Genomic DNA, 26,363 nt, shown 5'->3' with positions numbered 1-26,363 from the left:
GGGTGTATACTAACTCAATACGCATGCGCTAAATTATCCAAATATCCGCTTTACAGTACAGCTGCACTCAGCTTGCTGTATCTCGGTATCAAATCATTAATGACCATAGTTTATAACAGTTATAAGCATTGAATTACAATATTGTACAATTGTATTTCCTTGGTGTTCCTATCACATGGGCTAACTCAATTAGTCTATCAATATGAACACCAGTGGGTTTATCAGTCCAAGACATCACTTGTCTATTGCTCAGACACTCCTCCAACTCCGGTTGTCTACTAAGGCGTTTGTTAAGTGACTCTGGTATTAATGTATCAGTATCCACCACCAAAGAATGATATTTTATTATAACAAACACTGCTTTGTTGGTACCTGGAATAGACTGGTATATATCAACTGCTATTAACACACACCCTAGCTTACCTAGTAAGCTATACACTTGTGTTAACAATTTTGAATAAAATCCATCTTCGCCGGTAAGCATGATACGTGCCTCTGATGCATTATAACACATCATAACAAGGTCATGTCTTTGTACATCTGAGTCATGTATTCTTCCCATTAACAGGTCCTGTCTTTTACATATATATCCAAGAAATTTAACTTCATTTTCTTGTCTATGCAACCTGCCATATACTTCATTCAAATTTTCAGCAACTTGTAGTGGAAGGTCAAATTCTCGTCCCATTACAGCAACAAGTTTTTGGTGATCATTGTCTCGCTCATAACTTATCCCTTCAGGTAACACAACTGGTTTTTCAAGAGAGGCCCTAGAAGTCTCTTCAGGTGTATCAGATGAACTACTACTAAATGTTTGTTGAGCTGGTGCTTCAATTTGATGGTCTGCCTCACCTATCAAACCTCCAGAATTATCTTCATCATTCTCTGTCTCCTTCATTAAACTGAAACGTTCTGGAGCTCTGTCAACACTAGAAATACTAGAAACAGTTGGTGTCGCCACCACTCCAAACATACTTCCATAATCTCCAATTGTGTCATCCATATAACCAGTGTATCTGATTTCCCCAGACCCTACTACACGTACACCTTCAATATCACCCTGTAATGTAAAGCACTAATAACAATAACAATAATGTCAACAATATAACAACACACTAGTGACTTCTGGATCCTATTACGTAGTCTTGTACTCAGAAACATTGATCTAAGTAGGATTTTTCCCACTAATATATGTACATTACAAAAAAAAAAAGAAGCAATTTAGGTATGCTGGACAAAATTCCTCTGACAAGGCTAGACATTTAGGGTGTCATTTCACAGCACAAGACTACACAAAATGTATGTAGTACAAATATCTAGATAATTATGTTCCTATGGAATTTGCCCCAAGCTTATGGTTGCTCCATGGATTAGCCTAGAATTATGATATGTACTCCAAGGAAATGGGTTACGAAGTTGTTTACATGGTAGGGTTAAGTATTTTACAATTGTAGCATCTAAACAGTACATAAATAGTTGGCAGCAAGTGTATAACAGTGACATGATGATAAGCCCCAACAGAAGAGTTTCACCACTAGACTAGTAGGTACACGAACGAAAATAAAGGGTAGCCTTTGAGGCTTTCTCTAAAGAATTTGCATAATACATAAAACAGTTCAGAAGACATTTCTGTGCATATTTTGTGAGTTACATTTCCTTAGCAAAGTAATTACAAAATAATTAGTGAATTACAAAATACTATTAACTGCATGGACAGGACAGTGGGTTTTAGAAGCAGCATAGCATCAACTTGTTTGCAAATTTTTTTTAATACAGAATGTTGGTTCTTTCTCACTCGCCTTTAATAACCGGCCAAATACCAACAGCAAGTCTTGTACTTTATCCTATTAAGCTCAATGTGCAAAGAATTGTATTTCTACATACTAACTGTAGTGTGTACAATAAACTCATGGTGATACCATAGATTTAAAAATCTATGGTGAACTGCACCTGATTATCAAGGTCGCCTTGCAGTCCTTCACGATTATCATGTTCGTCTTGCAGTTCCTCACAATTATCATCCTCGTCTTGGAGTCCCTCGCGATTATCATCTGTAGGACTCATAAAATAGTCAAACACTGGTTCATATTTTAGTTCTTTCTCATAGTCGATTGAGGAATCAGCTCGGAAAAAATTGGCGATCTTTTTCGCCATCTTTTCGTAGCAGCTATGAAATATGTACCCCTCTAACCATAAATACCATGGTGATTAAAATAAACAACTTACAGAGTAAGTTAGAATCGACCCAAAGTTAGCAAGAAATGAGTGCTAGTGTAAGTAACGTTAATGAAAGTTTGTAAGGCTAGAAAAATCGGTTATCGATGTGCATCGATTGAAGGTATTCACGTGGGCGTGTTCATTACAGCTGCTGGGTCCCCTGCCTCAGTTTTCACAAAAGAAGTCAACTTCATCCAGAAGTGCTTCTCTGGACTTTGGTAGCAACTTAGATGACTTACTAGGTGAGGACGATGATTTTAACACTAGTGGGACCAGCCAGTTTGCAGGTGAGTGCCTGCTGAGTATAGTCACAGTTTTTTTCAGGCCTGTATAACATATCACATACATTTTAGGGAGTACTAGAGCAAAGTATGGGGAAAAGGCATCATCGGTGCCCAAGTTGGTAAGTGGAATGCGAGATGGACTTAAGTACATACGTAGTACAATACATGCTGTGTTTACTTGATCAGAAAAGTAACACTGGGAAGCTGACATCTCTTCCAAAAAAGACGTGAGTGATATTGCATACAATGTAAGATACATTTCTGTGCTGCTCATGTGTAGAAAGCTGAAGAGTGCCGTTTCCGAAGACAACTCTGACCAATCACCTGTATGCTATTATTTTAATGTACTTGGGTGTGGTATTATATTATTATTATTTACACTATAGGATGTATCTGTTACTGAAGAAGACAAGGCAAAGATTGTCAGTTCTATCAGAGACATTGATGATATGGAGAGTAATTTGTTTAGTTCACTGGGCAAGACCCAGTCAAAGAAATCAACAGGAAAGACAAAGAAAATGAAGAGTAGTGCAGTGCCAAAGAAGGTCAGTTTTGAGGATGAAGAATTCGATGAACAAGAACAAGAACTGATGAGAGAGATTAATAAAGGATTAGCAGCAAATAATACCACAACCAAACCAAGTCCTTCATCTCCTCCTGCTTCAACTAAACCGCAATCAAAAGAGAATGACACCAAACAAAAGAGTACGTATGTTGATTTACTACATATTTTATACATTTAGTTCTGCTGTCAGCCTGTGCATACCTTCACTGAACAGTGAATAAGGAATGCTGTATTCCACCTAACATGTTATTGACCTATCATACTGTGTGTCCCCACTAGTGATGGCATGACATGGCCTGTACAAAATGTAACAATGTGTGTTGTACAAGAATATAGCTGCTTACTTGGTTGGTGGGTGGGGCTACTCCTATAGTGGGGCATACCTGCAATGATTGGTTGGTTCACTACAACAGGTGGAGCAGCATCACTCAGTGATGATGATGATGATGATGATGATGACATACTAGCTGACCTGTTATCATCAGGCAGTGAAGATGATGACCAACCTGTGAACAATAACCCAAAACTGAAACTAGTCTCCTCCAGAACACAACCATCTACTGCAGATAAAGGTATGGAAACATGAACCTTCTGTCTTATAGCTGTTGTTGGGTTCTGTTGTGTTGAATGTATCAACTTGCCTTGACTGCAAAAATCCACTGTTCTTATACGAAATGGGCTTCAATTATCCGAACATGTTTATCATCCATAGGAGTTATTGAGGGTCTACTGTATTGTAAAGTTACAAGTATATGTACAGTTTGTAAATCACTAATTAAACTAGGGTCATGGGAGTGTTTCCATGTCAGGTAGTCTGGTTTACATGGATATGTATAATGTTGGAATTTTAATAACTTTCTGTTTAATGTTTGTTTCGTTTTCTGATATAATATGTGGTGCCTTTTAGTGGCAAGCAAGCCTGTTGCAGAAAGTAGCTTGAAGCAGCAACAACACCATAAGCAACCATCTAAAGTGCTGGCTGACAAGAAACCAACTCCTTCTTCCACACAAGCGGCAGGACCACACAACAGTGATGATGAATTTGAAGGTGATGACATTTTGGGGCTGATTGATAGCACACCACTGAAGGCTAACCAGACAAACACAAGGAGGGCTTCACGATTTGATGAGCTAATTGGAAGAAAACAACCAGAACAGCAACAGCAACAACAACAGCAGCAGCAGCAACAACAACAACAACAACAGCAAGAACATCAAAAGGCTGAAGAGTGCACGCCTCTATCCACAGACAACAATGTTAGTGAGAGCATTGGTGGAACTTTGAAGAGTACTGAAAGAGAGAGAAAAAGTGATGATTTTGACTTTCAATTTGGTAGTTACCTTCCATCCTCTGTGTCATCTGGTGGAGGAGGGAGGAAAACAAGGGGACTTCCCCAAGGGAGAAGGAGGGTCATGTCAGACACATCAGCATTGGAGCGGCCCAGTACAGCACCAGGGAAGAAATCAGTTCGGTTCTCTGACTCCCTAGAATCGGTTGCTGATGTGTCACGGCCATCAAGCAGTCCATCCATGAAGGGATGCTTGAAGCAAGATACTGCAATGGTGAACCAGCAAACTAGACAACAGACTAGTAACAAGGACCACGTCGTGGCCGACCCCATCACTGAGCAGTCAACTCTCACTACAACTGAGACCACCAAACTACCATCAGATCAAGTGGCAGTGAAGAATAACAGGTAATCCATAAAGTTACCAGGTTTTTAGCTAATAATGCTTAACACGGTAGCTGCATTTGGGGCTCTGCAATATACTGTACCTATATCTTTAGCCATACCTAGGTATGAACAAAGCCACAATACTATAATTATATGAGGCCCAAAACTGAAATTATGATACCGAAATATCAAGAATACTATATATATATAGTAGTGGTTAGTAGTAAAATACAAGGAATTCGGATGTCGTGGCATCACTATAAACACATTTTTGCCTTACTATACCTTTCCCGTTTATTTACGATCAATATTGTTTGTATAGTGTCCATTCAAGAGCAAAATACCTATATTATTAGCAATACCAATTAATTTCTATCCCACCAAAGCCTTACATCAAAGTAAAAACTAGGAGTATATGGTAGTTAAACCCGGGAATAGAAGTTAAACCTCTGCAGATCAAGCACTATTATGCTCTAACAAAGCTGTCAAATACTCTAATATAATAGTCAGCTATTCTGTTGTGATGTTTCCCAATGATATATACCATGATTACTACTCAGCCAAACATACCACACTATTTTATTCCTTGTTACTGTGGCACGTGTACATTACAGGCTGGAGGAAGATTTGTTTATTACCGAGAGGCCGCCCACTGGCAGTCGGAGAAGACGAGAGGTAGCATCTACACCACCCAAGTCACCACTATCTGGGAACCTGTTTGAAGTCAACACCCTAACCATATCACATGAGCCTTCTGCAGAAAATGAGCCCCTCCCACTCAACAAGCCTCTTCCACAAGACATCTTACAGTCACCAGTGACAGCAAGACAGAATGAAGCACTTACTACAACACTTAGTACTCAGCCTAGTATGGTACACTCCATGATGCCAACATTACCTGATGTGGCATTACAACAACAATTAACACAACAGCAATTACTAACACAACAACAGTCACTGCAGCTACAGCAGGTAAACAGTGAATTAGTTACTACTAAACTACAACTGGAGCAAGCTAGAGCTGTCTGGGACCAGACTGCTTCACAAGAGAGGGAGAAACTTAACAGTGCAGTGAATATAGTGAAGGATCAGCTGAAGGCACTACAAGAGGAGCTGAGAGAAGAAAAATCCATAACTTCTAGACTAAAGGTAACTGCTAAGAATTCTGAATTCTTATCATTTCAGTTAGCACCTGACTGTTTTAATAGACTATATGACTGCTCTATTAGAGTGTATTGACGTAAACCTGCTCTGAAATAGAATGGAAGTACTCTAATTTCCCCTAGCCCCTTTGTTATGACTACTTGTACAACACAATAGTCTGCAGCCATTTTGAATGGATCATAATATTATTTTCTAGTGAAGAGAAAAAAATTGACTTGCGTGATTTGTGAAACAAATAAATTTGGCATGGCCAACTTCCTGGACTGCATAAAAATTTAAAATTCTCTCCCCTTGTTTGTACAGTTGCAGTTGTTATAAATAACCATAAAGAACTTTTTTTTTAATTTCAGTATTATCAACTACTCTAATAGAACAGTCACAGCTCTAATAGAGCAGTCATTTCCATAATTCAGTTAACCAAGAATCTGGATATGTGGGGTCTGGATAACTTGAGGTTACACTGTATATGCTTCTAAGTATTATGCACTTAATTATGCAAAAAAAAGTACATGCAGAGTTTCATTTTAGCTACAGTACATATACCCTTATAGTTTCTTTTTCGCCAGTAATTATATGGAGTCAGAAAGGTCATCATGATGGTGTATATATTCTACCAATAAAATGCACAAAATATTCTAATTGAACAGTCAAGGTCAGTGTATGGTTGTACGCACAGTACTACTCTTAGTGCAACTTGTGTACAAATGTACCAAAGCAGAACATAGTTTTGCTGTGCTAGAATAGTGCCAGGTTGGTCCTAATCCTTATTGTGGAGGTCCTTAACTTACTAATGAAGTTTCGTTACTAAAGCATAATGAAGTTTTGCTATCAGCACAAGCAAAGAATATCATCAAACAATTTTAACTGTAGTTGGAAGTGAGTGAATTGGAGAAAAAGCTTAGTTCATGTGAAGAGGAGAAAATGGCTGCTGTTAAAAATTATGAAGCAGGACAACAACAGAGCAGACAGCAAAGTGATGCTCACCACAAAGAAATGGCTGGTACCACAGTAACAATTGATGACCTCAAAATGAAGGTAAACTGTGTATATGCATCTTCAGTTATTCATGCTACTAGCATAAATAACCAAATAACTGTTTAACTAAAGCATTTATTTCTGTATATAAATGAGTCTACTTCATTTATCTGAACTATTTCACCATTGTAAAACTCTGGGAACAATTGAGGTTCCAATAGTCGAGGGTAGCTACCAGGGTTGATTATCATACATTGAATATGAGTGTGTGGGATTAGTTTCCTTACATGGATACTCTAAAGCAGAACACATTTCTAATGAAATACAGTGACAATAAAATGTATACAACAGTAGATGGTAGCTTTACTTGCAGTTCCATCGAGTTGAGTTGGAGAGGGACCAGCTTCAACACACACTACAACTCTGTCAACAGAGACACAATGAAGAAATAGAATCCATTGAGAAATCACACAGGTACCTATAGGCACTTATTTTGTGCATGGCAAACCAGTTCTACTTTACTTACAGTTCTCGTATTGCTAACATTGAAGAGGGCAATCAACGTAGGGAGCAGAGGTATTGTTAGCTCATGTGACATCATATTTACTGATGTTTTAAGATGGAGGGAAGAACAAGAAATGGAGTTGGCTAGACACTCAGAGCAGCTGAAGCAACTTGAACAAGAGAAAATGGACAGCGTTATAACAGGCAGGAAGAAACTTGAAGCACTTGAGGCTAACAAGAATAATGAGATTGAGAAACTACAATCATTACACAGGTAATAAGATTAATGCTATATTATAGGATACTGTTAGGATATTATCAGGATATCATAGCTAGTGTACTGTTAATAGGATACTATTAAAATATTACTGTGCATGTTATAGGTCTAGTGTTGGTGATGTCCATCGTGAACATGAGCTGGAGGTACAACACTTGAAGACAATTCATGAGCAAGAAATGACAGCCTTGAAGGCAGCATTCTCACATACCCGGTAGGTGCTGTGTTAGCATTGCTTCAGCTATACTCAGTTCCACCCACTATTCCTGCAGGGCGCTGACAGACCTGACACGACAAGTGGAGGCATCTTCCCGCGAAGTGAGCAGCCTACAACAAAAGGTAGATAAGGCTCACAATCTAGGACTGGGACAGAGAGAAGAAATTTTGAAATGCCGTGAAGAGCAAATGAAAGGTAGTCACCCCATTGAAATGGTGCATACATCAACACATTTATGGAGAGCATACAGTAAAACCTCATCCCCATTAGTATCAGAAGTTTATTTATTACGGAGAGAACACTGATGACACAGAATATAGTTGGAGTTAGTTCTCTAAAGGATGAAGTACAATATAAGTCTTCCCAACGGTCTGCTAGAGGATATTGTTTGTGTGACTGCCGCTACATGGTAGTGCTGGTCCCTAAAGTATCCCACGATGATCCATAGTATTATTCATTCATTGTGTACTGTTATGTAGCGGTTTATAAACCTGTCATGTTAGCTTATCCTACACATGATGGGCATCCTGACTGCTCACATGATACATGAGTAGCAAATGAGCCCGCCCACTTTGTAATGGTGGTCATGTGGGCTGATGAACTAGCTACTCAAACATCAATACTACTCTAATAGAACATACACCAATTTTTCATGAAGGTTAGTTGCATTGCAAGTCCTACATTACATTTGTGAATGTAATGAAGAAGGTTTCTAATGTCAGTATGAACACTGGACATGCTTTTGTGTACTTTTGCATGTATATGAACTCAGTGTCTTATAGAACTTGCTTATTGATTGCAAATTGTTTTAGTCAATGAAAGACGATTGATTGAACAACAAGCAGAGAATGAAGCAGAGAGGGTACGATTACAAACACTGATTGGTAGAATGGAGTCCTCATTGTCTGATCAGGCCAGACAGCTAGAACAGGTTCAAAACAAGCCCCTCCTTGGTTCTCCCATTGTACGTACTATTAGGAGCGCTGGAAACTGCAACAAGACAGCATACGGCTTAACTCTCAGCAGGCAGCTTTTGATCAAGACAGGACATCCTTCTCAGCTAGAATGGAGCAAGAAAGAGCTGATTTACAGGCAGCAAAGGTGAGTTTACCTAAATATCACATGCATTCTTGAAATTTAAAATTACTGAGGAAATGCTTATAATTCATTCAGCTTATGCAATAATAGTATCTGTTGTTTTAGTCATTTGTAATATTTAAGTTTGGTGGGGTTTTGTAGGATCAGTTTCTTGCTGAACAACGGGAGATGATGTCCAAGTGTTATGAGGAACGTCGAGCTGTGGCCAGTGAACAATCCAAACTGTCCAGCTCCTTGAAGCTGTCCAAAGAGAAGGAGTTAAGAGAAGCAGAGAGAATTTTAAAAGTAAAGGTGTTTCAATTATGCAGAATAAATCTCTCTTTAAACGAGGATATTTTAGAGGGAAAAGGTACTGAAGTCACAGTTGGAACAAGTCCAACAGGAATCAGCCAGACTTGCTGAAGAGCGTATGCTACTCAGTGAGGAGAAGCAGAGACAGGAGAGTCACAGCAGGACTCTACAAGATCATGAAAAGGCTGCTACAGAGAGGGAACATGAAGCTGTCAAGAAACTACAACAAGCCAAGGAAATGCATGAAGTGAGCAATGGAAATTTATATATCATGATTATTAGTTTTTATTTAAATGTCTTACAGATGGCTACTAAGATGTACCAACAAGGTCAAAGATCACTGGAGGAAGCACAGTTATTAAAAGGGACAGCAGAATCTCAACTGGCCAGTGTTCAGTCCCAGCAGATGGCTATACAGAAACAAGAGAAACATCTCACAGAAGTGAGCACAACTAGAGGTCTGCTTATTATATACCTTTCTATTAGGAGAAACTGAACTTTGCAAGAGAAAGAAAAGAGCAGACTCAAGAAAGATTATATGTTCCTGATTTACAAGGTAGGTAATGTAGCCACCACCCACTAGGATTTCAATAATTGGTGTATTTCATGAATTCTTCAGTAAATAGCATCACAAATGATGTCATCAAGGATGATATCACATTCCCACAATTTGATCACATGACCCAGGCCCCACCCCCACAGCCCACCAGATCTCACATGACCAGTTTACTGGACCAGTTGGACACCAATGTTCAGTTGAGGAAGATCGCCATGGAAGCTAAACAGGTGATTGTATGTAATGTTTTGTAATCATATTTTCCATAAGAATTGGTAATTGGGTTATATATATATATATAGTCTCACAAAGTATTAAGGAAAACACCATGATAAACATTGATAAACTCCATGTGGAGAAAAATGACCTGGCCAAGCAAGACTAATATAATAACCCTAAGTGATCCCCACATTAGGTAGTAGTGAGAGGTCATGTCATTGTTGAGTACATGACAAGTTTACAGTATGTCAAACAAGTTCTTGTGTAACACAAATAGAAGGCCATCGGTGATATCCGAAAACCGTCATATATGTTTGTGTCATTGTCCGTTTGCCACGATAGCGTTGAAATGGTACAGAAGAGAGTTTTATAGAGATGCAGCAGTAGAATTTGACAGCAACAGAGTTTGATGGCAATCATGTATTTGTTGTGCGCACTGTATTTGATACCATAAAAAAAATTTAAGGCTATCCCAGCAAAGCCGGGCCAACTCTATAGCAACTCAAACTCACCATAAACTTAATTTCATAGAGACAGTGAAAAGTCATTCAAATTTTTTTTATTCACATGACTGCCAGCAAAATATAACCTGCCATCTGCCATTACATAGATGTACCAACAAGGAGATTCATAATACTTAGGCTCACCCCATGATGAGGCCCCATTTTGTTTCAAGATACTTGTGCATCTTGTTAGCAGATGACTGTATATAGTATACCGTGTAGCTGGTTATTTTCGAGGGTAAAATTTTTCACAGATCACCATTCAAAATTTTGAGGGGGGGGGGGGATCTTTTGGATCAAACTGCAAATTTCAAGGGGGGAGGGGAATTGTACAGATAGCTGCCAATCCATGAAAATCACAAAAATTTTCCCCTCAAAAATCTCTGCTATATGGTATAAAAACTGTGTGTGCTTTAAATTAATTGTACAGGATAATGAATTCCTTGAAGAGGAGAAGAATTTTCTGGCCTCCTTGCGGAACAGTGGCAGACTAACATTACTAGAACTGGAAAGCAGCTACAGTTGACACCATCCACTATAATTTGAAAATATGTACAATATATCTTCAATTTTTTATATATGTGTATCGTGTATATATGACATCAGTTAAGCTAGAAACTTATTATGCACTGAAATCAAGTCAGCAAAAAAATAGTGAGATCCTGTCTCCAAACTATTACACTATTACTTCAAAAATTTTGATCACATGGGGCTAACTATCTAGTGGATGATGACTCACAAAGTTGAGAGGTGAAAAATCACTGTTTGCTATATTATGGGAGATACCATGGAGATAATTATGATTACATCATAGAGTAAATTAGTTTCATTTTCTGATTTTAATTGTGCACTAATTAACTGAACACTCATTCCCCCAGTTAAACAATAGTGCATGATGCAATGTGAGGGAATCAAATTGATTGCTAATGATTAATTGAAAAACATGCGCTTGTAGCTGATTATAAAGATGCACAGAATACAATGGTGGCTTCTTCAGGTATGTGCATGGGTTACGTTGATGGCAGGACAATAACCATTATCATATAATCATGATGTTACAAATTAAATGACTATACATAATTAAAATTATCCAGTAGTCACTAAAATTAATTGTAAGTAAGTTCCTTTTTCGAATCTGTTGACATCAGGTAGATAAAATCTGGCGTGTTGCCATGCATCATGGGACATTTGAGGTATCATCACAAACAAAATAGCTGCATGTGGGGGATTCCAATTTGGAACCAGTGTATGAGTAGGTAGTCTTTCTGAGTGGTCTTATTAAACATGTGTTGTAGTCAACTAATGATTTCTATGACTGGTTTAATTAATTTTAGTCTGGCGGTGCCCATCCCTAAAGCAAAGGGCGGGTGCCACCAGTTAATCTTCTAAAGCTTTGTTATACAAAGGACAATCATTATAAACTGTTTATCATGAATACTTGCATGCATTGCATGCTGTAATGCATGATGCACATGTGATGGCTGTTCTATTAGAATGTTTGACTGTCCTATCAGAGTGTTGCAATCTTGTGTGGAATTTTGTTCAATTGGTAATAAAAGGTTTGGAGGAGAGCTGAAGGGGAAACACAAGCACCACAAACAATTAATTATGCTGACTTTTTATGGTTGGTGTCAGGGGCGGATCTAGGATTTATAAAAGGGGGGGGGGGGGCTAACTCAAGATACTAATCTCTTGGGTAGAGGTGTGTGAAGCACACCTCCCAGCATGTGAAGCATGCGGAGTCTGGGGGCATGCCCCCTAAGGAAATTTTTGAAAAATAGATGCTAAATACTGCAATTTGGACATTTCCACATAAAATTCATATTTCTGCCTGTAGATATTTATATACATGCCTTTAGATTATAGGTATGGCTCTCTGAAGCATTTTATTAATGGAAAAGTTTGGGTAGGTACAGACAACCAAGCGCATGATTCACTCTCTCACAATTGCACAACATTAGTTACATATTAGGAGAATACTGTTGAAAATGAAAAATTTTGAAATTTGCATGATACGAGATTGCATCTGAGAGCATTTTTAATGGAAATTGTGTACCTGAATTAAGTGTTGCCATGCATATTAACTACACCAGTAGATGAATCAAGCATTTAAACAGACCAATCCACTTCATTGTATGTATAGGTGCAGGCAGATTTGGAAAAATTCCATAACAGAACCAACTATATGCTTCCAGTGTATGTTCTATTAGAGAAGTTAAGTGACTGCTCTATTAGAGTATCTCGACCTTGTACACCTCCAATGTTGCTCCAGGTTCTTGTTGCATAAACTTTAGCGTAATTCCACTGATAATACCTTGGAAAGATGTTTATAAGGTGGGTTTATGAGTATTTGTATTATTAGTGATCATATAATTATGCTAAGACGAAATTTTATTATAATCCTAAGCATATTGATCAAGTAAAGCCTAAAAGTGAAGGGGGGGGGGGGGGCTTCAGCCCCCAAAGTCCCCCCCTGTATCCGCCCCTGGGTGTGTGCAGCTGACTAATTAACTTAATTTCAATAATATATAATTCCCAAACTAAGAGCATGTAAGTTTTAAAAACATTAAACAGTGTGGAAGCCCACAGCCTTTGTATGTTGTTATATGAGAGGGGAAAACAGTCACTTTACAGCTATGACTGTCTATGTGGCATGATAATTTGATTAGTCATAAAATTTGGACCCCTTAGCTGTTTTGTCCTCCAACCAAAATATCAGAATATTTAGACCCTCCCGTAAGTTCTTGATATGGATCCTCACCAAAATATTTACTCATTGCATTTGTTTATATGTGACTGAATTTGACAAAACAAGGCTTCGACGCACAAAGCTTTGTTAGGAGATATGGTGATTTTAAGGAATCGTTGTGTAATAACTTCCCAGTGCCTACAGCTGTGCAAACAAAATTTGCACCGATTGTTCATCTGTTCACTAGCTATCACTGAGTGGGTGGATACATTTCCGATACCCAAACTTTGCCCTGTTTTGAGCAGCTTTTTTCGAGCGGGTAATAATATCACAGATGGTAGTAATAGGGTGGGAGGGTGGGGGTAGTAATAGGGTGGGAGGGTGCATATCAAAACTTGTGTAAGATATTCCGGATTTCCGAATGGGTTACGCCCGTTTCGTATAAAATAACACCGTCCTCTAAACAAGGCGCCATAACTTCCGCGTATTTTGGTTGACAGACACGAAGTTTGGTTTATCAGATTCCTTGATGAAAGGCGATTCGATTCATGTGTAAGTTCTTTGTGTAGTAACGAAGGGGAAGCTAGAAAGGAGCCTTGTACCGCGAAATTTACGTGTTCAGAATGCCCGTAAAAACACGTGTTTTTAAACATATTTCTATAAACTAACCTGTTTAATAATTTGTACGGTCGGAGTCTTATTAAGCATCCTTCGCTGCGTAGAATGATACCAAAATTAGCGAATTTGGTTGAGGATAACAACTTGTAAATTGGGATTTTCCCGGCGAGATAATTGAATTTTCCAATAGGTTAATGTATGGAGCGCGTATTATGTCATCATAAGCAGTAAATAACTGTCGCTATGGCGACATTTTCCCATTTGTACGGTCGGAATTGGATAGAGAAATTAAAGGGCTTTCTTTTATTGTATGGTGTGCTGTAGAAATTTTGTGAGTTAAAGGTTGTAAATTAGTGTTTTAGCGTGTAGTGTAAAATACATGTATTTTGTATTGGACAAAAAATGACATGGAATGATGAGATTTTATGATCAGTATGTTTTACCAAGTTGAGGTTTCAAAAAGGATATTAAACAGATATTAGTTTTATTTAATGCATAATTCTTAATTTTTAAAGGTTTAACCCTGTGTTTGAAAACTTTTAATGTTGACCACCTGAAAATGCTTGATTTGACAAATCCCATACATATGTTTTGATATGGGGGGTGGACGGTGGTCTTAATATACGGGTATAAAATGGAGTAAGAAGACGATTGGAATCCAGAGGCCAAGTTTGGGCCCTCCATGGCCCTCCATGGCCCTCAAATTACTCCAAATTGACTGAGAACACTATTGGCGAGCTCTCTGTGAAGTCCCAGCTCACTACACACCATTATCACAAAGCCATGGCCATTTAATGGTGCCAATCTCACACTCGTGGCTTTGACAGGGTCGGAAGAAAGCTGCTACAGAAACCAGACTTGCCAGTGCTGAAGGAAGTACAGTGTGAAATATGATAGTGTATTAGACCAGCAATCCATTTCTGGTAAAATCGTAAGTTTGATTTTGTGTGTGTGGAAGCCTTGTTATATGAAATCCGGTCACATATACAATTATTTTATAAAAGAAATATTTCACACAAAACAATAATATTGTTCCCTCCAACATGGAAATTTTCAAGCAAAATATACATCAAATAGATACATAATTGCATTTGTGTTTTTTTTTGTTTAATTTGGACCAAAACAGGCACAAACATGATTGAATGCTTTATGAAGTATTTCATCATGTAATCACATGCATGCAGTGTAGGGAACCACATATACATACCATTCAATCATAAATCATAGTGTTTGTTAACTGCTTTGTAAATGGCTTTTCTGTGCTGCAGCTGGAAAGTTCTATTGGTATATTATTGTGATAACAACTGCCTCCTATTTGAGCGAGCACCCTTGTATACTGAAAGCCTTTATTATACAAATAGTTAAAATTATTTTCCCTCAATGGTGTGGGAAGCTTAATTGTTTAGAAAATTTTCCAGGAAGAAAAATACCTCAGAGAAGTCAAACGACAAAACTTGTATTAAAAGATTCTGTATAATTTGCGAAATCCATGAATACAAGGTACTATAGAACTGCATCACTCAGCAGGTACTGCCAGCTGCTTATCTATCTCCCACTTAACTTTTCCTTATTGGTACCTAATGGAAGAATTTAATATTGTTATTTATATTGTAGCTATACATACATATGTGCATATATAGGAAGATGGATTTAACTTACACCTAACTATGTATGTATGTATATGTCTAAACTATGTAGAAATCAGACATCAATCATTGATAGCTGCCTAAAAGTAGCATGACTATAGACCTGTTCCTATTATACTGCCATGCAAACAAAAGAATCATAAACAAGTTCTTATGTACCCACAGTTTAATAGATCTTTCATATTAAAACAAACACTTTCCAATGTTATGAGAATGAGTAAATTTGATCATTTGTCCAACCAATTTTGCCTCCCAAGTTTGCGATCTATACATATCAATCAACTTGCCAGGTTTCATCCTGATCCATACAATTAAACTGGTTCACTGAGAAGCAAGTATATATAAAGTGAAATGCCACTTATTTGACCACTCAACTGGCTCATGGATGAACAAAGATGGAAGAAAATAGCTACTTCTGCATGCACACAATTGTTGACCCTATATATATAGGAGTAGCCTGCTACAGTAACAAGCTAGACTGAGCTATATAGCTATAAATATAAATTTCTTGCCACAATCTAGTATAGTATACACTGTATGATTATGCATTATACTTTGCACTGCCAACAAGTAGCTAACACTGCACAGAACTGTCAGAATGAATTTCCTGACCTTGAGTCATACTGTTATGATTTAAAGCATCTAGCTATACTGTCAAACATCATGAATATTTTTCCCTTTTGTCATTTTTAATTTTATAGATAATCTATGAAAGATGCTCTAAATAATAGAGCATGCAGTCAGATGTATATTAGAAAAGGTTCAAAGAAGAGCTACTAAGCTGATACCGATACCATCTATCTCTACACTATCTTATGAAGCTAGACTTCAAGAACTAGATTTGCACTCACTTTTTTGTAGACGACAAAGAGGAGACCTAATTGAAGTGTCAGTTTAAGGTAGCTAGCTACTAAACTCATACTATCAAATTACTGAACCCAAAAGATATCTTTACATTACAACAAGACAGTGTTAATTACCAGGGACCATCAAATGAAACTTTTTAAACAAAGAATTAGCAGAAGCATTGGTCAACACTTTTTCAACTTTAGAATAATCCAACAATGGAATGATTTAGCTACCTGACGAAGTAGTTCTGGCAAAAACAATGTCTTCTTCAAACACTCACTAGACCAATATTGGAGAGAAACTGGACATGGACATTGTCAAAGGCCTTTGGCCTTTTAATCAATTTTGTATTTTAATTGTCCATCTAACCGGGGATCGATTCGCCTGTGAACGAAGGCACAAACGTATAATCGTTGTGCTGATGGCTTGACCATACGTGTAATTCTATATAACGCCCAGTAACTTACCACACCCTTGCTTAATTACAGACTGCGCGAAGGAGAAGATTAGCTAATGTCCATGAAGTGACTTCAGGAGAGCGAGAGGCCACTTTACATGTAAACAAGAAGATTACAAGTAAGTTTTTATGTTTGTAACGTCTCAAGTCTCCATGCCAGCTGCCAGTCACATAAAAATTTAATTAATTAACAATACAAGAAAACATTAAAATACATGCCATGCTCTTTACAATATGAAATACAAGTAAACAATCTTGTCTTGTGCAGCTGGCATGGCGAACTTCCTTTGTGTTGGTGTCAGGCAATTCAATACATGCTTAACCTTTTTTGCATTCACCTGGCTTAGCGCGGCTAGCTACTAGGTTCTGGCTGGCTTGGCTGTCTTCCTTTATCTGGTTCATCTGGCTTGCATACTCCTACAGTATTGTGTAGCTATCTCCTGCAAGTTGTGTATGCATAATTATAGTGTGTCACCCGTCACTGTGCCATTGCTACACCACTGATGAACCTTATTTAGCTCTAGCTAGTTGATGTTGATACTTTACTGTATAATATTGGCTAATAATTTTTATCTGTTGATGTTGCCTATAATGTATTGCTGCATGCAATAATGCATAGTTCTCTCCTGTACGTTTTGTATACATAATTATGTGTACACATCACTGTGCCATTACCACACCAATGATGTACTGACTGGTGACCTTTAGTTACGATGCCACTATTGTGTTGTATCTGTCACTACTGTGACATATTGAGTAGATTTGGGGATTGTGCCTTCACCACCTAATAGCCTCACCAGGGGGCTGTCACATTGGAATAAATAATAATAATAATTGTCTTGATGATAAACCAACACGCACACACTGTACTGGTCATGCATGCACTGCCTTATCGGTAGGTCGTCCCGTTGGTAATTGTACTTGGTTGTATTTGCCCCGGGCCTAGATAATAATAATAATAATATCTAGTAGAGCAGTCAAAACTATACCTTAATAGAACATTCATAATGAATTGCATTTTAAATGAGTATAATGTAAGTGCTTCCCTGTATTCACAGGCTTTAGCCTTCTCACAGGTCCCTAGTGGGATAGCATTTATTAATAGCTAAATAATAATAATAAGTTTCGAGATTTTAATTGGAGAATTTGGGTAGCTATATATTTGGAATTTTGGATCACTGCATGCAGTGGATAGGAACTAGGAAACTAAGTATAATATTATATTGAATAGATGGTTTGTATTATTCATAAAGCCGGCATAAACCAATAATTTTGAAGCATATAATATATAAAATTTGTCAACAGCTGGGAGCTGCACCCCAGACCCCTAGCTGCATCAATAGCCCACCAAATATGGAAACACCACCTTAGAAAAATCCTGCCTGTATGTATGTTGTAATTGTAATTATACCTGTGATTTTTTAACAGGGGATCCACTCAGTAACTGAATACTGATTTTACTGATGCTGACATTCATTATAAGTGATGCATCTTCATCACAAGTGGATGAAGATTCCCTCCAGATAGTAAAAAAGTGTCTTATAATCACAGCTAGCCAGCCTAAAAGTATACTTACTTAAACCATAACATGATACCTATATGTATAATATATTCACTCATTGTTTATATGCGTGAGGTTTACTACAATAAATATTATAACCTATGCGATAAAGCCATGGAAAATGTGAAGAATGCTTCACAAGATTGATGAAATGTTTGTAGCTAATGCAGCTACAAACAATGCTGAACTTAATGCTGAACTTAATGCTGAATGTCAGCCAGGAGCACATGCAGTCTGAAGGCTTTAAACTTTCTAACAGCATATTATAGTGTTTGTATGGTATGTGGAGTACATGCACAGCATAAACTTAAGAAAGAAAAGGTAAACATAATTGTTTTATTTTATCATATCAGATACACTAGTGAGCCAGTTATCAGTTAATAATAGTGGACAACAAGTTAGTAGTGTCACTGAGGTGAACAATTGAGAGGATGTATTTTCATTTCTATCCACCTGAGGTTGTAGTACTGCTTGGTCAGGTACAGGAATCCTACTCCAGAAGATTTGTACCGATAGTTGAGATTTATGCTCCAACAAGCACGATGCCACCATCCTCCTCTTTCTCCATCTGCACAGTTAATACTATCATCTTTATCGTTGTCTTTATCATATGTGGTAAACTTCATACCATTGAGGGGCTGTTGGGTTGAGAATGGATCAGTAGGAGTTTCCCCAGTAAACCCACCAATAGTCAATGGGTATTCTTCACTAGCATTTCCTACTCTAAACAGATTGTAGTGAAGGTAGGATCTGGTCTTGTTGGGAAATTCAAAATCAACTCTTAGTTCCCATTTGCCAGTTTGTGTAAGACAGTTCATGGCCTTGAGCCCGTACCAGAATTCACCGTTCAAGTCTCCAAATCCTTTCTCATAGTCAGCCCATGGTCGGTTAAAATTCTCAGATCCATCTTTCCTCCTCTGTATCACTGTCCATCCTCCATTTGCTGTTGTAGTGTCACAGTACATACCAACTATTGACAGTCTCCCACTACACCAGCTGTTCATTTTGTATACACCAGATGGAGATTGGTCAAAATGATTCTCCTTGAAATAACAGCAGTTGTCATCAGATGGCAAACCACATGGATACTGCAATCCTGTTGCATTTTTCCTTATGGCGTTTATGTGGGTATCACACTGGGTACTGGCAATTATCCCAGTAGTGAATAGTGACATGAAGATGACATGAAATGTTATCATTGTGATCAGACCAGTTACAGATATGATTGATGAATGTGGTTGTGTCACTGTACAAATACAGTGAGAGATCTACTAATTTCTATACAAGTACTAAATAACAAAACGATTTAGAACCAAAGTTACATACCAAGTATCAAATAGCTAACGGTTTACATGTGACATAGAGCTTTATAGTTAGCATACAATTAACATGCACAAGCCTTAGCTTAGTGGTAAGTGAATAGTAATTACTCTTCATGGCTTTTCCTTTCTAAGGTTTAAATAGAACGTAGATTGTGGAGTGTGCTTTTTATATATGCATGTCAAGAGGAATACATAACTAGTGATGCTTGAGTGATTACACCGTTAACACAAAGAATATATACTAACACTCTACAGAGTTCCCATAGCTGGGAGAATTTAACACTCCCCTGCATGGGGAGCAACCATTAAAGTAGTACCATATACTCTGAAGAGAATGACATGTATTAACAGTAATACCATTCAAATCCGTGTAGGTGTTAAATCATTTCGGCTATGGCAACTCTTCAGAGCGGTGGATATTTAACTTTTATTTTCCACAGCGTGATCACTCATCCGCTCTTGAATACACCAAAATGTGCATGCTACACTGTAATTTATTTATGGAATATATAGATAGTACACAATATGTATACAAATTATTTTGTACATGCAGATACATGCACTATTTTAAATAAGTCAATAAATATTTTAAATGAGTATATATTGTTAGGTCACTATGTAATAATTAACAGGTAAGTATATGGTTGCCTCATCTTACAGACATCAAACTTACAGACACTGTTTGAAGGATTCTTTGTGTGTGGTGTTAGTGGTGCTCAATAAGATGCCATCGAGATGAACAAATATGAATATTGTTAAGCAACATGTGCTTAAATACTATACTATCATCAATATGTTGCAATATTTGCTGATTATATTACGGGAAGAAGGAAAAGGTATATCACCCTTTTCTACATATAGCTATATTGTGAGTACCTGTGTAACATTACTATCAATAGCAAGTCATTGTTTTGAACATCTGTATTGTTAAGTTTTCAATGTATTGTTTAAATATCTTCACTCGATGTTCTATATCATATTGCACATAACCATGCACTATTTCTAATAGTTTGGAGTATTGTGTGAAAGAAATGATTCAAGCAGGGTGTTTTTGATTGTAGATGGAATTCCACAGCTTATGTATGTATGTATGTACGTATGTATGTATCATAATAGTGCTTGGCTATAGACTCCAGCTTCTTATATCCATGCCATAACTCTTGACATTGAAGTACACCTATCTAATATCCATGCCATAACAGACAAGCTATATATAAAAAGTGTGTGGCTTTAAAATATGGAGAAAGTCATGAATTCAAAGGTAGCAACCAAGAAATGACATGTACTGATTACAGCATCATTAAAATTGATTAGTATTTACCAGGCCTGGTTTTGCCCTTGGTTTCTCACCAATAGTTTTGTCATACATGCATTTATTTATTTTGAGAAAAAAAATTTTTTTTTTGCTAAATTGAAACATTTTTATTAATAATAGTGACCCTATTTTGGAAAACCATACATTTGGGCACATTGAGCAATTTTCTTTTTTATAGCTACAATGAAGCATGAGTGGTTATCTACCTTGTGTGAAAATTTTGTGATGATATGTTGAAGCATTCCAAAGATATGGCCAATTTACTGTCTAATACATTACAAACTAACTTTTCATTATCAGTTTATAGAACTGTATAGTGATCAGATGTGACAAATTGATGACAAATCACTTTGTTGACAAAGATCACCATTCTTACAATCTAAAATTAATGAAAAGAGATCCTTGAGAGTTTAATCATGTGTTCTTTGTGCTTTTTCTCAATTAAATCACTTGTATAATGTCTAAAGTCAAGAAAATGTTTGGTTTTGGGAATCAGCAAATCACTGACCCAATTTGTAAATTAAATGTTGTCCCACGCATTGTGAAACTTCTACATGGTCTGATATAATTCAGTATATCTCCTAGATAAAAGAAGCTATGGGTGTGAAATTTCACAGAAAGAAGGCTTAATAGTTGTTTTATCAGAATATGCAAAAAAAATTATTTAAAAAAATCACTGAAATTTTCAATTGAGAATTCCCACAAATTTTGCATGTGCCCAGATGTATGATTTTCCAAAATAGGATAATTTATTTATATAATTTAATTTTTATTATATGTTTCATTGGATCAGTAAGAAATAGAAGTTTCCCACATGAGCCAATTTTTTCTAACATTTTCCCCACATGTATGTATGATATGGCAGTATTTTCCTTGAAAAATCATGCATTTTACAATAATGTTTTGTCCTAAATATTTTCTGCTTGTGTCTAAATGATGTATAGCTACCTAGCGAAATAGAGTACAACTATATATTGTAATAAAATCATACACAATGATTATTCATTTTGCAATTTTAATAACATCATAGATAAAATCTAATTATGATCATCCCATTGATACCAGTAGTGAATAATCACCGTTGGACTGGACTATTGTTTGACCGCCATCTTCAGTGCCAGCTAATGTGTACGTGCAATTAGTATATGCTAAGGTTAGAAAAAAATGGATGCTTTGAACTAAAGAACATTATCATTAAAGCAAGAGTTAAGTACATTCTCATATTAAACTTTATTATGCTTTCATTTGTGCACTTGTATGACTGTTCTATTAGAGTAACTCGATTTTCAAACATGTCAAACTACTTCTACTAAATATGTACATTTGGTGCTTATTGATATTGTCATTTAATGGACAGATAACCTAACAGATAGCTTCATAAAATGCTGTATGAGTTATTCACTTTATTTCCTAACACATTATATTTATTTATTTATTTTTATTAAGGCTTTACAGCACAAGTCTGTAGGACACCTGGTCCTACAGCCTGTTTAAAGTTGTTACACATAGAAAAGTTCTACTGAACCCCTAACTAAATTTATTTGGGTGCATGACCACATGATGGCCTCTGTCCTAGTTGCTATATGCTATATGTTTCAGAGTATAAGTAAATGCATGTGCAGTAACAGGCGATATCAGCATTCTTTTGCAATGCAGACTGGAATTTGCTAAAAATGTCGAACAAGCTAGCCAGTTTCTTGCTTGTATCATGATACTACACTAGCCATGTTTAATGGCTAAAAAAACAAATGTTTTTTGCAACTATATATATAGCAATAAAGAGCAGATGTATGAGTGGAGGCATTAAGTGCTATAGCTATATGCAAGCTTTCAGTCTTTTTCATGACACTATTATACATATCTATAGCCCTAAGTCTCTTATACAATTAGCTCTTTGACCACATCTGGTTCTCTTTTCCTATTTAACAGGGTGAATTTCTAGTGCTATAGACACAGTTGATATCAGTGTAACTTCAGATTCTATAACATCATGGAAATTGGTTACTCAATTTGGTATAATGTCTGATACACTGATGTATGTATACAAATAAAGGGAGAGTGTATGATGAATCTGCTATGGTTTGAATTGTAAACAATCAAAAATTGTCAAGTAATTAACATCTTTGCTTGTATGCATGCTGTTTTCAACACATTTATTTGTATCATTTTCTAATCAAATAAATAAACTCACAATGCACACACACACACACACACATACACACACAGAGTCATTTTCCATGGTAGGCTACTAACAAACACACTATAAAATATAATATACTACCACTCAAGATATTATGCAATTAAAACTGAACTGGGATAGGAGATTTGCACATAGAGCACCACTAAGTCATGCAATTAAGAGGACACATTTTCATTTCTATCCACCTGGGGCTGCAATATTTGCGACCAATTTTTATGGTTCCACTGAGGGTTGTAGTTATGGTTGAGATTGATACTCTAGCAGGCATTGTGCCACCATCCTCCATTGTACTTTTGTGCACCAATCACATTAGCACAATTGTACAAACTTGATCCATCATTGTCATTGTCATATGTGCTAAATTTGCTGCCATTCTGATGTGGAAATGGGTTAGTACGAGTAATGCCAGTAAAACCACCGATAGCTAATGGATACTCATCTTTAAGACTTAAAACTTTAAAACTGTTTTAGTGGAGGTAGGATCTGGTTCCATTGCTAAACTTAAAATCTACTCTGAGCTCCCATTGGTTAATTTGAGTACGATAGACCAGAATTCACTACCAATTGCCATTAAAATCTCCAAACCCTCTTTCATAGTCAGCCCATGGTCGATGAAAGTTTTCAGATCCATCTTTCCTTCTCTGCATGCAGCACTATCCGTAGTGTCACAGTACATGTCAACAATTGAGAGGTACCCAGTATACCAACTCTTCATTTTGTACACACCAGAAGAATACTTGTCAAAATTGTTTTGTGCAAAGATGCAACAGTTTTCATAAGACGATGAACCACAGGGATGCAGACACTTTTCAGCATTTTTCTTGATTTCCATCACAATATGCATGGGCCAGCCAATAAATAGTGAAATGAGGATGATGTGAAGTGTAGTCATTGCAATTAACTAACCAGCTGCATGTAGATAATGAAACTATAGTTGTGTTGTTCTTATTTGACGAACATTTACAGTGCTGCAATATGATATTCTCAGAGTTGTATTTGATCATTTACATGCATCTATGCACATGCCGGGATTAGTTAAGTAGCTACAATTTTTTTTGCTACACAGTTAGCTATAGCAACACACAGAGAGACTGTTAGCACTACTTGTCATTATGCTGATAATCTTCACTATATATACGTAGAATAATTTTACTATGTATACAATTCTGACTGTTCACTGAAGAACATTGGATGGCCTTATATGTATAATAAAGAGACAGTGTGGTGTGTGCCCTTATAACATAGTCATGTGTCCACAAAACAGTTACCTCACATTGTTACTATGTAACAAGGAACTTGACATAGGAATGAATATGGCAAATGTACACTAATAAATGCACTTATGAACTGTATGAATCCCACTGACTAGCTAATTGTCAGTGGCTATTATTCATTAGCACTTCCTACCCTAAACACATTGCACATAGCTAATGAAGATATAAGATCAGGTTTTCTTATATTCAAGGTTTCATAAAATTGCATGAGCTACTGCTAACCAAATTACATAATTATGACTATTGTGCAACCATTACCAGAATTCATTATTAAGATGCTCAATTTTTTCTCTGATACCATTGTCGGTTAAAATTTTCAGATCTATGTTTTCTCCTCTATAACTGTCCATCCTCCATTTGCTGTTGTATAATGTCACAGTATATATAGTCCAAGCCAACAGTCCATTTGGTGTACACCAGAAGGTTTAGTCAATAAAATTAATAGAAAGTTTACAGCAGTTGAACATACATTTTTAAAGGTTATTAACTGCTACTTTTGAGTTGCTGATCACAATGTGTAGTAGCAGTTATTCCAGAAGTGAATAGTGAGATGAGGATGGTGTGAAGTGTTGTCATAGTGATCAGCTGTGAAGATTATACGTATGATGAAACTTCATACATAACAGCAGTACTGAAATAAGGGTTGTTTCATGTTAACTCCAGTAAGTACATTGTTTGCTATTCTGTTAGCTATTGCATATTTCAGTAATAGCTACCAATCTTATAGTAATGCAGATGTACTGTACCTCCACAGTGCATGCGGATTATAGGAGCTGGCAAACTGTTGTAGAAGCAACAGACTCTAAAGATTTATAGCAAAGATAATACATAATTGGGCAAACATTCTGGGTTCCTGAGGTACCCTTTTTGGGTGCTTTGAACTGCAAGAACTTTATCATTAAACAAGCATCTCTTACTCTTAAACTTTACTACTACCCTCTTTTCAATGACTGTTCTATTAGAGTGCCAACTGCTCTTCGACTATCAACCATTGGTGTACTCAATTGAATATAGAAATTACACTAAAATAAATCAATGTTTTAGTGATGCATGTTGCTATTGTCAATTAATTAGGCATAAAATTATGAGCAGATATGTCAGCACTCAGCAGATCACTTCATAAAATGGTATTTGGATGATTATTAAATAATTACAAAGTTATAAATTTACTATATTCATTGCTTTAATTGATAAGGCAACTTTGTTTTATGGCCATATCAATGAGGTTTTCAGTAATAGGGCCACCTCACAACTAGGGCCACTTATCATGGGTCCCATAGGTGGACCCATAGATGTTTCACTGTATAAGCACTAGTTTAATATGTGTAGGATACAATGTTTAGCTAACATGCATCAGTATCCTGTTTGTGATGCATACTAAAGTTTGCCAGAAAATTAACTCACGCAGAGCTGAAATATAGCCTAAAAATACTTGTATAGCAATTACATTATGTTAATCATAACAATTGATTCTGTTTATATGTTGATTTATATCAACATAACCAGAACCATTCTGACTGGCACTAATTAATTTTACCTACTATGTACAGTCAGCAATTTTATTGAGTGAAAAACTGTACATGTCTGAATTTTTTCCATGCGACTGCTTTGCAAACATTACCCTAATAAAACAGTCATGTCAAACTGTAGCTTTTAACTTTACACATTCACTCTAAAGACTGTGGTTGTTCCAACAAACACAGCCCAGGTGTCACTTTAATTATTGAGGCCACATTTTGTCATGTCAGCCAAACCCATGGTACAACCGTTACATATTTATAAAAGCAGATAGAGTTGCTTTCAATTTTTGTTTGCATATCCACGGGACCCACATTAAAGGTGATAATAAGGAGAGGTTGGTTAGTTTATCCTGTGTAAATGTGCAT

General features: G+C 36.7%; 3 protein-coding genes across 4 annotated transcripts; 1 reads left to right on the top strand and 2 right to left on the bottom strand.

Annotated features, from left to right (window-relative positions):
- Positions 1-82: 82 nt before the first annotated feature.
- LOC136250242 (uncharacterized) lies at positions 83-2,201 on the bottom strand. Its single transcript, XM_066042423.1, has 3 exons — positions 1,951-2,201; positions 424-1,060; positions 83-372 (listed from the first exon to the last, which is right to left on the bottom strand). Exons 1-3 carry the CDS (start codon positions 2,152-2,154, stop codon positions 134-136), a joined length of 1,080 nt encoding a protein of 359 aa, XP_065898495.1. The 5' UTR covers positions 2,155-2,201; the 3' UTR covers positions 83-133.
- On the top strand, positions 2,176-11,151 carry LOC136250241 (fas-binding factor 1 homolog). The gene is made up of 23 exons (XM_066042422.1): positions 2,176-2,273; positions 2,366-2,504; positions 2,571-2,620; positions 2,688-2,728; positions 2,782-2,827; positions 2,888-3,206; positions 3,480-3,638; positions 3,974-4,763; positions 5,357-5,891; positions 6,777-6,941; positions 7,255-7,355; positions 7,410-7,457; positions 7,501-7,659; positions 7,769-7,876; positions 7,935-8,074; positions 8,692-8,810; positions 8,858-8,980; positions 9,119-9,262; positions 9,318-9,515; positions 9,573-9,710; positions 9,755-9,824; positions 9,888-10,054; positions 10,977-11,151. The coding sequence occupies exons 1-23, from the start codon at positions 2,262-2,264 to the stop codon at positions 11,070-11,072; spliced, it is 3,867 nt and encodes a 1,288-aa protein (XP_065898494.1). The 5' UTR covers positions 2,176-2,261; the 3' UTR covers positions 11,073-11,151.
- A 7,571-nt stretch (positions 11,152-18,722) lies between these two features.
- On the bottom strand, positions 18,723-20,415 carry LOC136251824 (fibrinogen-like protein 1). 2 transcript variants are annotated; one of them, XM_066044235.1, is made up of 2 exons: positions 20,362-20,415; positions 18,723-19,612 (listed from the first exon to the last, which is right to left on the bottom strand). In XM_066044235.1, the coding sequence occupies exon 2, from the start codon at positions 19,563-19,565 to the stop codon at positions 18,774-18,776; it is 792 nt and encodes a 263-aa protein (XP_065900307.1). In that variant the 5' UTR covers positions 19,566-19,612; positions 20,362-20,415; the 3' UTR covers positions 18,723-18,773. The 2 variants fall into 2 exon arrangements, with proteins under 2 accessions (XP_065900307.1, XP_065900306.1); XM_066044234.1 differs by having other exon boundaries at positions 18,723-19,655; positions 20,362-20,414.
- Positions 20,416-26,363: the final 5,948 nt, after the last annotated feature.

Source organism: Dysidea avara, chromosome 3, assembly GCF_963678975.1.
Source record: "Dysidea avara chromosome 3, odDysAvar1.4, whole genome shotgun sequence".
Classification (NCBI taxonomy): domain Eukaryota; kingdom Metazoa; phylum Porifera; class Demospongiae; order Dictyoceratida; family Dysideidae; genus Dysidea; species Dysidea avara.
The sequence above is the reverse complement of the archived record's forward strand: the minus strand, read 5'-3'. Positions and strand labels throughout refer to the sequence as shown.

Excerpts from the sequence above, each read along its gene's own strand:
- LOC136251824 (XM_066044235.1), bottom strand. The coding sequence starts at position 19,565 with ATGATAACATTTCATGTCATCTTCATGTCACTATTCACTACTGGGATA.
- LOC136250241 (XM_066042422.1), top strand. Across the intron at positions 3,207-3,479 it reads GAATGACACCAAACAAAAGA|GTGGAGCAGCATCACTCAGT; the intron begins GTACGTATGTTG and ends TCACTACAACAG. Across the intron at positions 9,516-9,572 it reads AAGCCAAGGAAATGCATGAA|ATGGCTACTAAGATGTACCA; the intron begins GTGAGCAATGGA and ends AATGTCTTACAG.
- LOC136250242 (XM_066042423.1), bottom strand. The coding sequence starts at position 2,154 with ATGGCGAAAAAGATCGCCAATTTTTTCCGAGCTGATTCCTCAATCGAC. Across the intron at positions 1,061-1,950 it reads AAGGCGACCTTGATAATCAG|GGTGATATTGAAGGTGTACG; the intron begins GTGCAGTTCACC and ends TTTACATTACAG. Across the intron at positions 373-423 it reads ACAAGTGTATAGCTTACTAG|GTACCAACAAAGCAGTGTTT; the intron begins GTAAGCTAGGGT and ends AGTCTATTCCAG.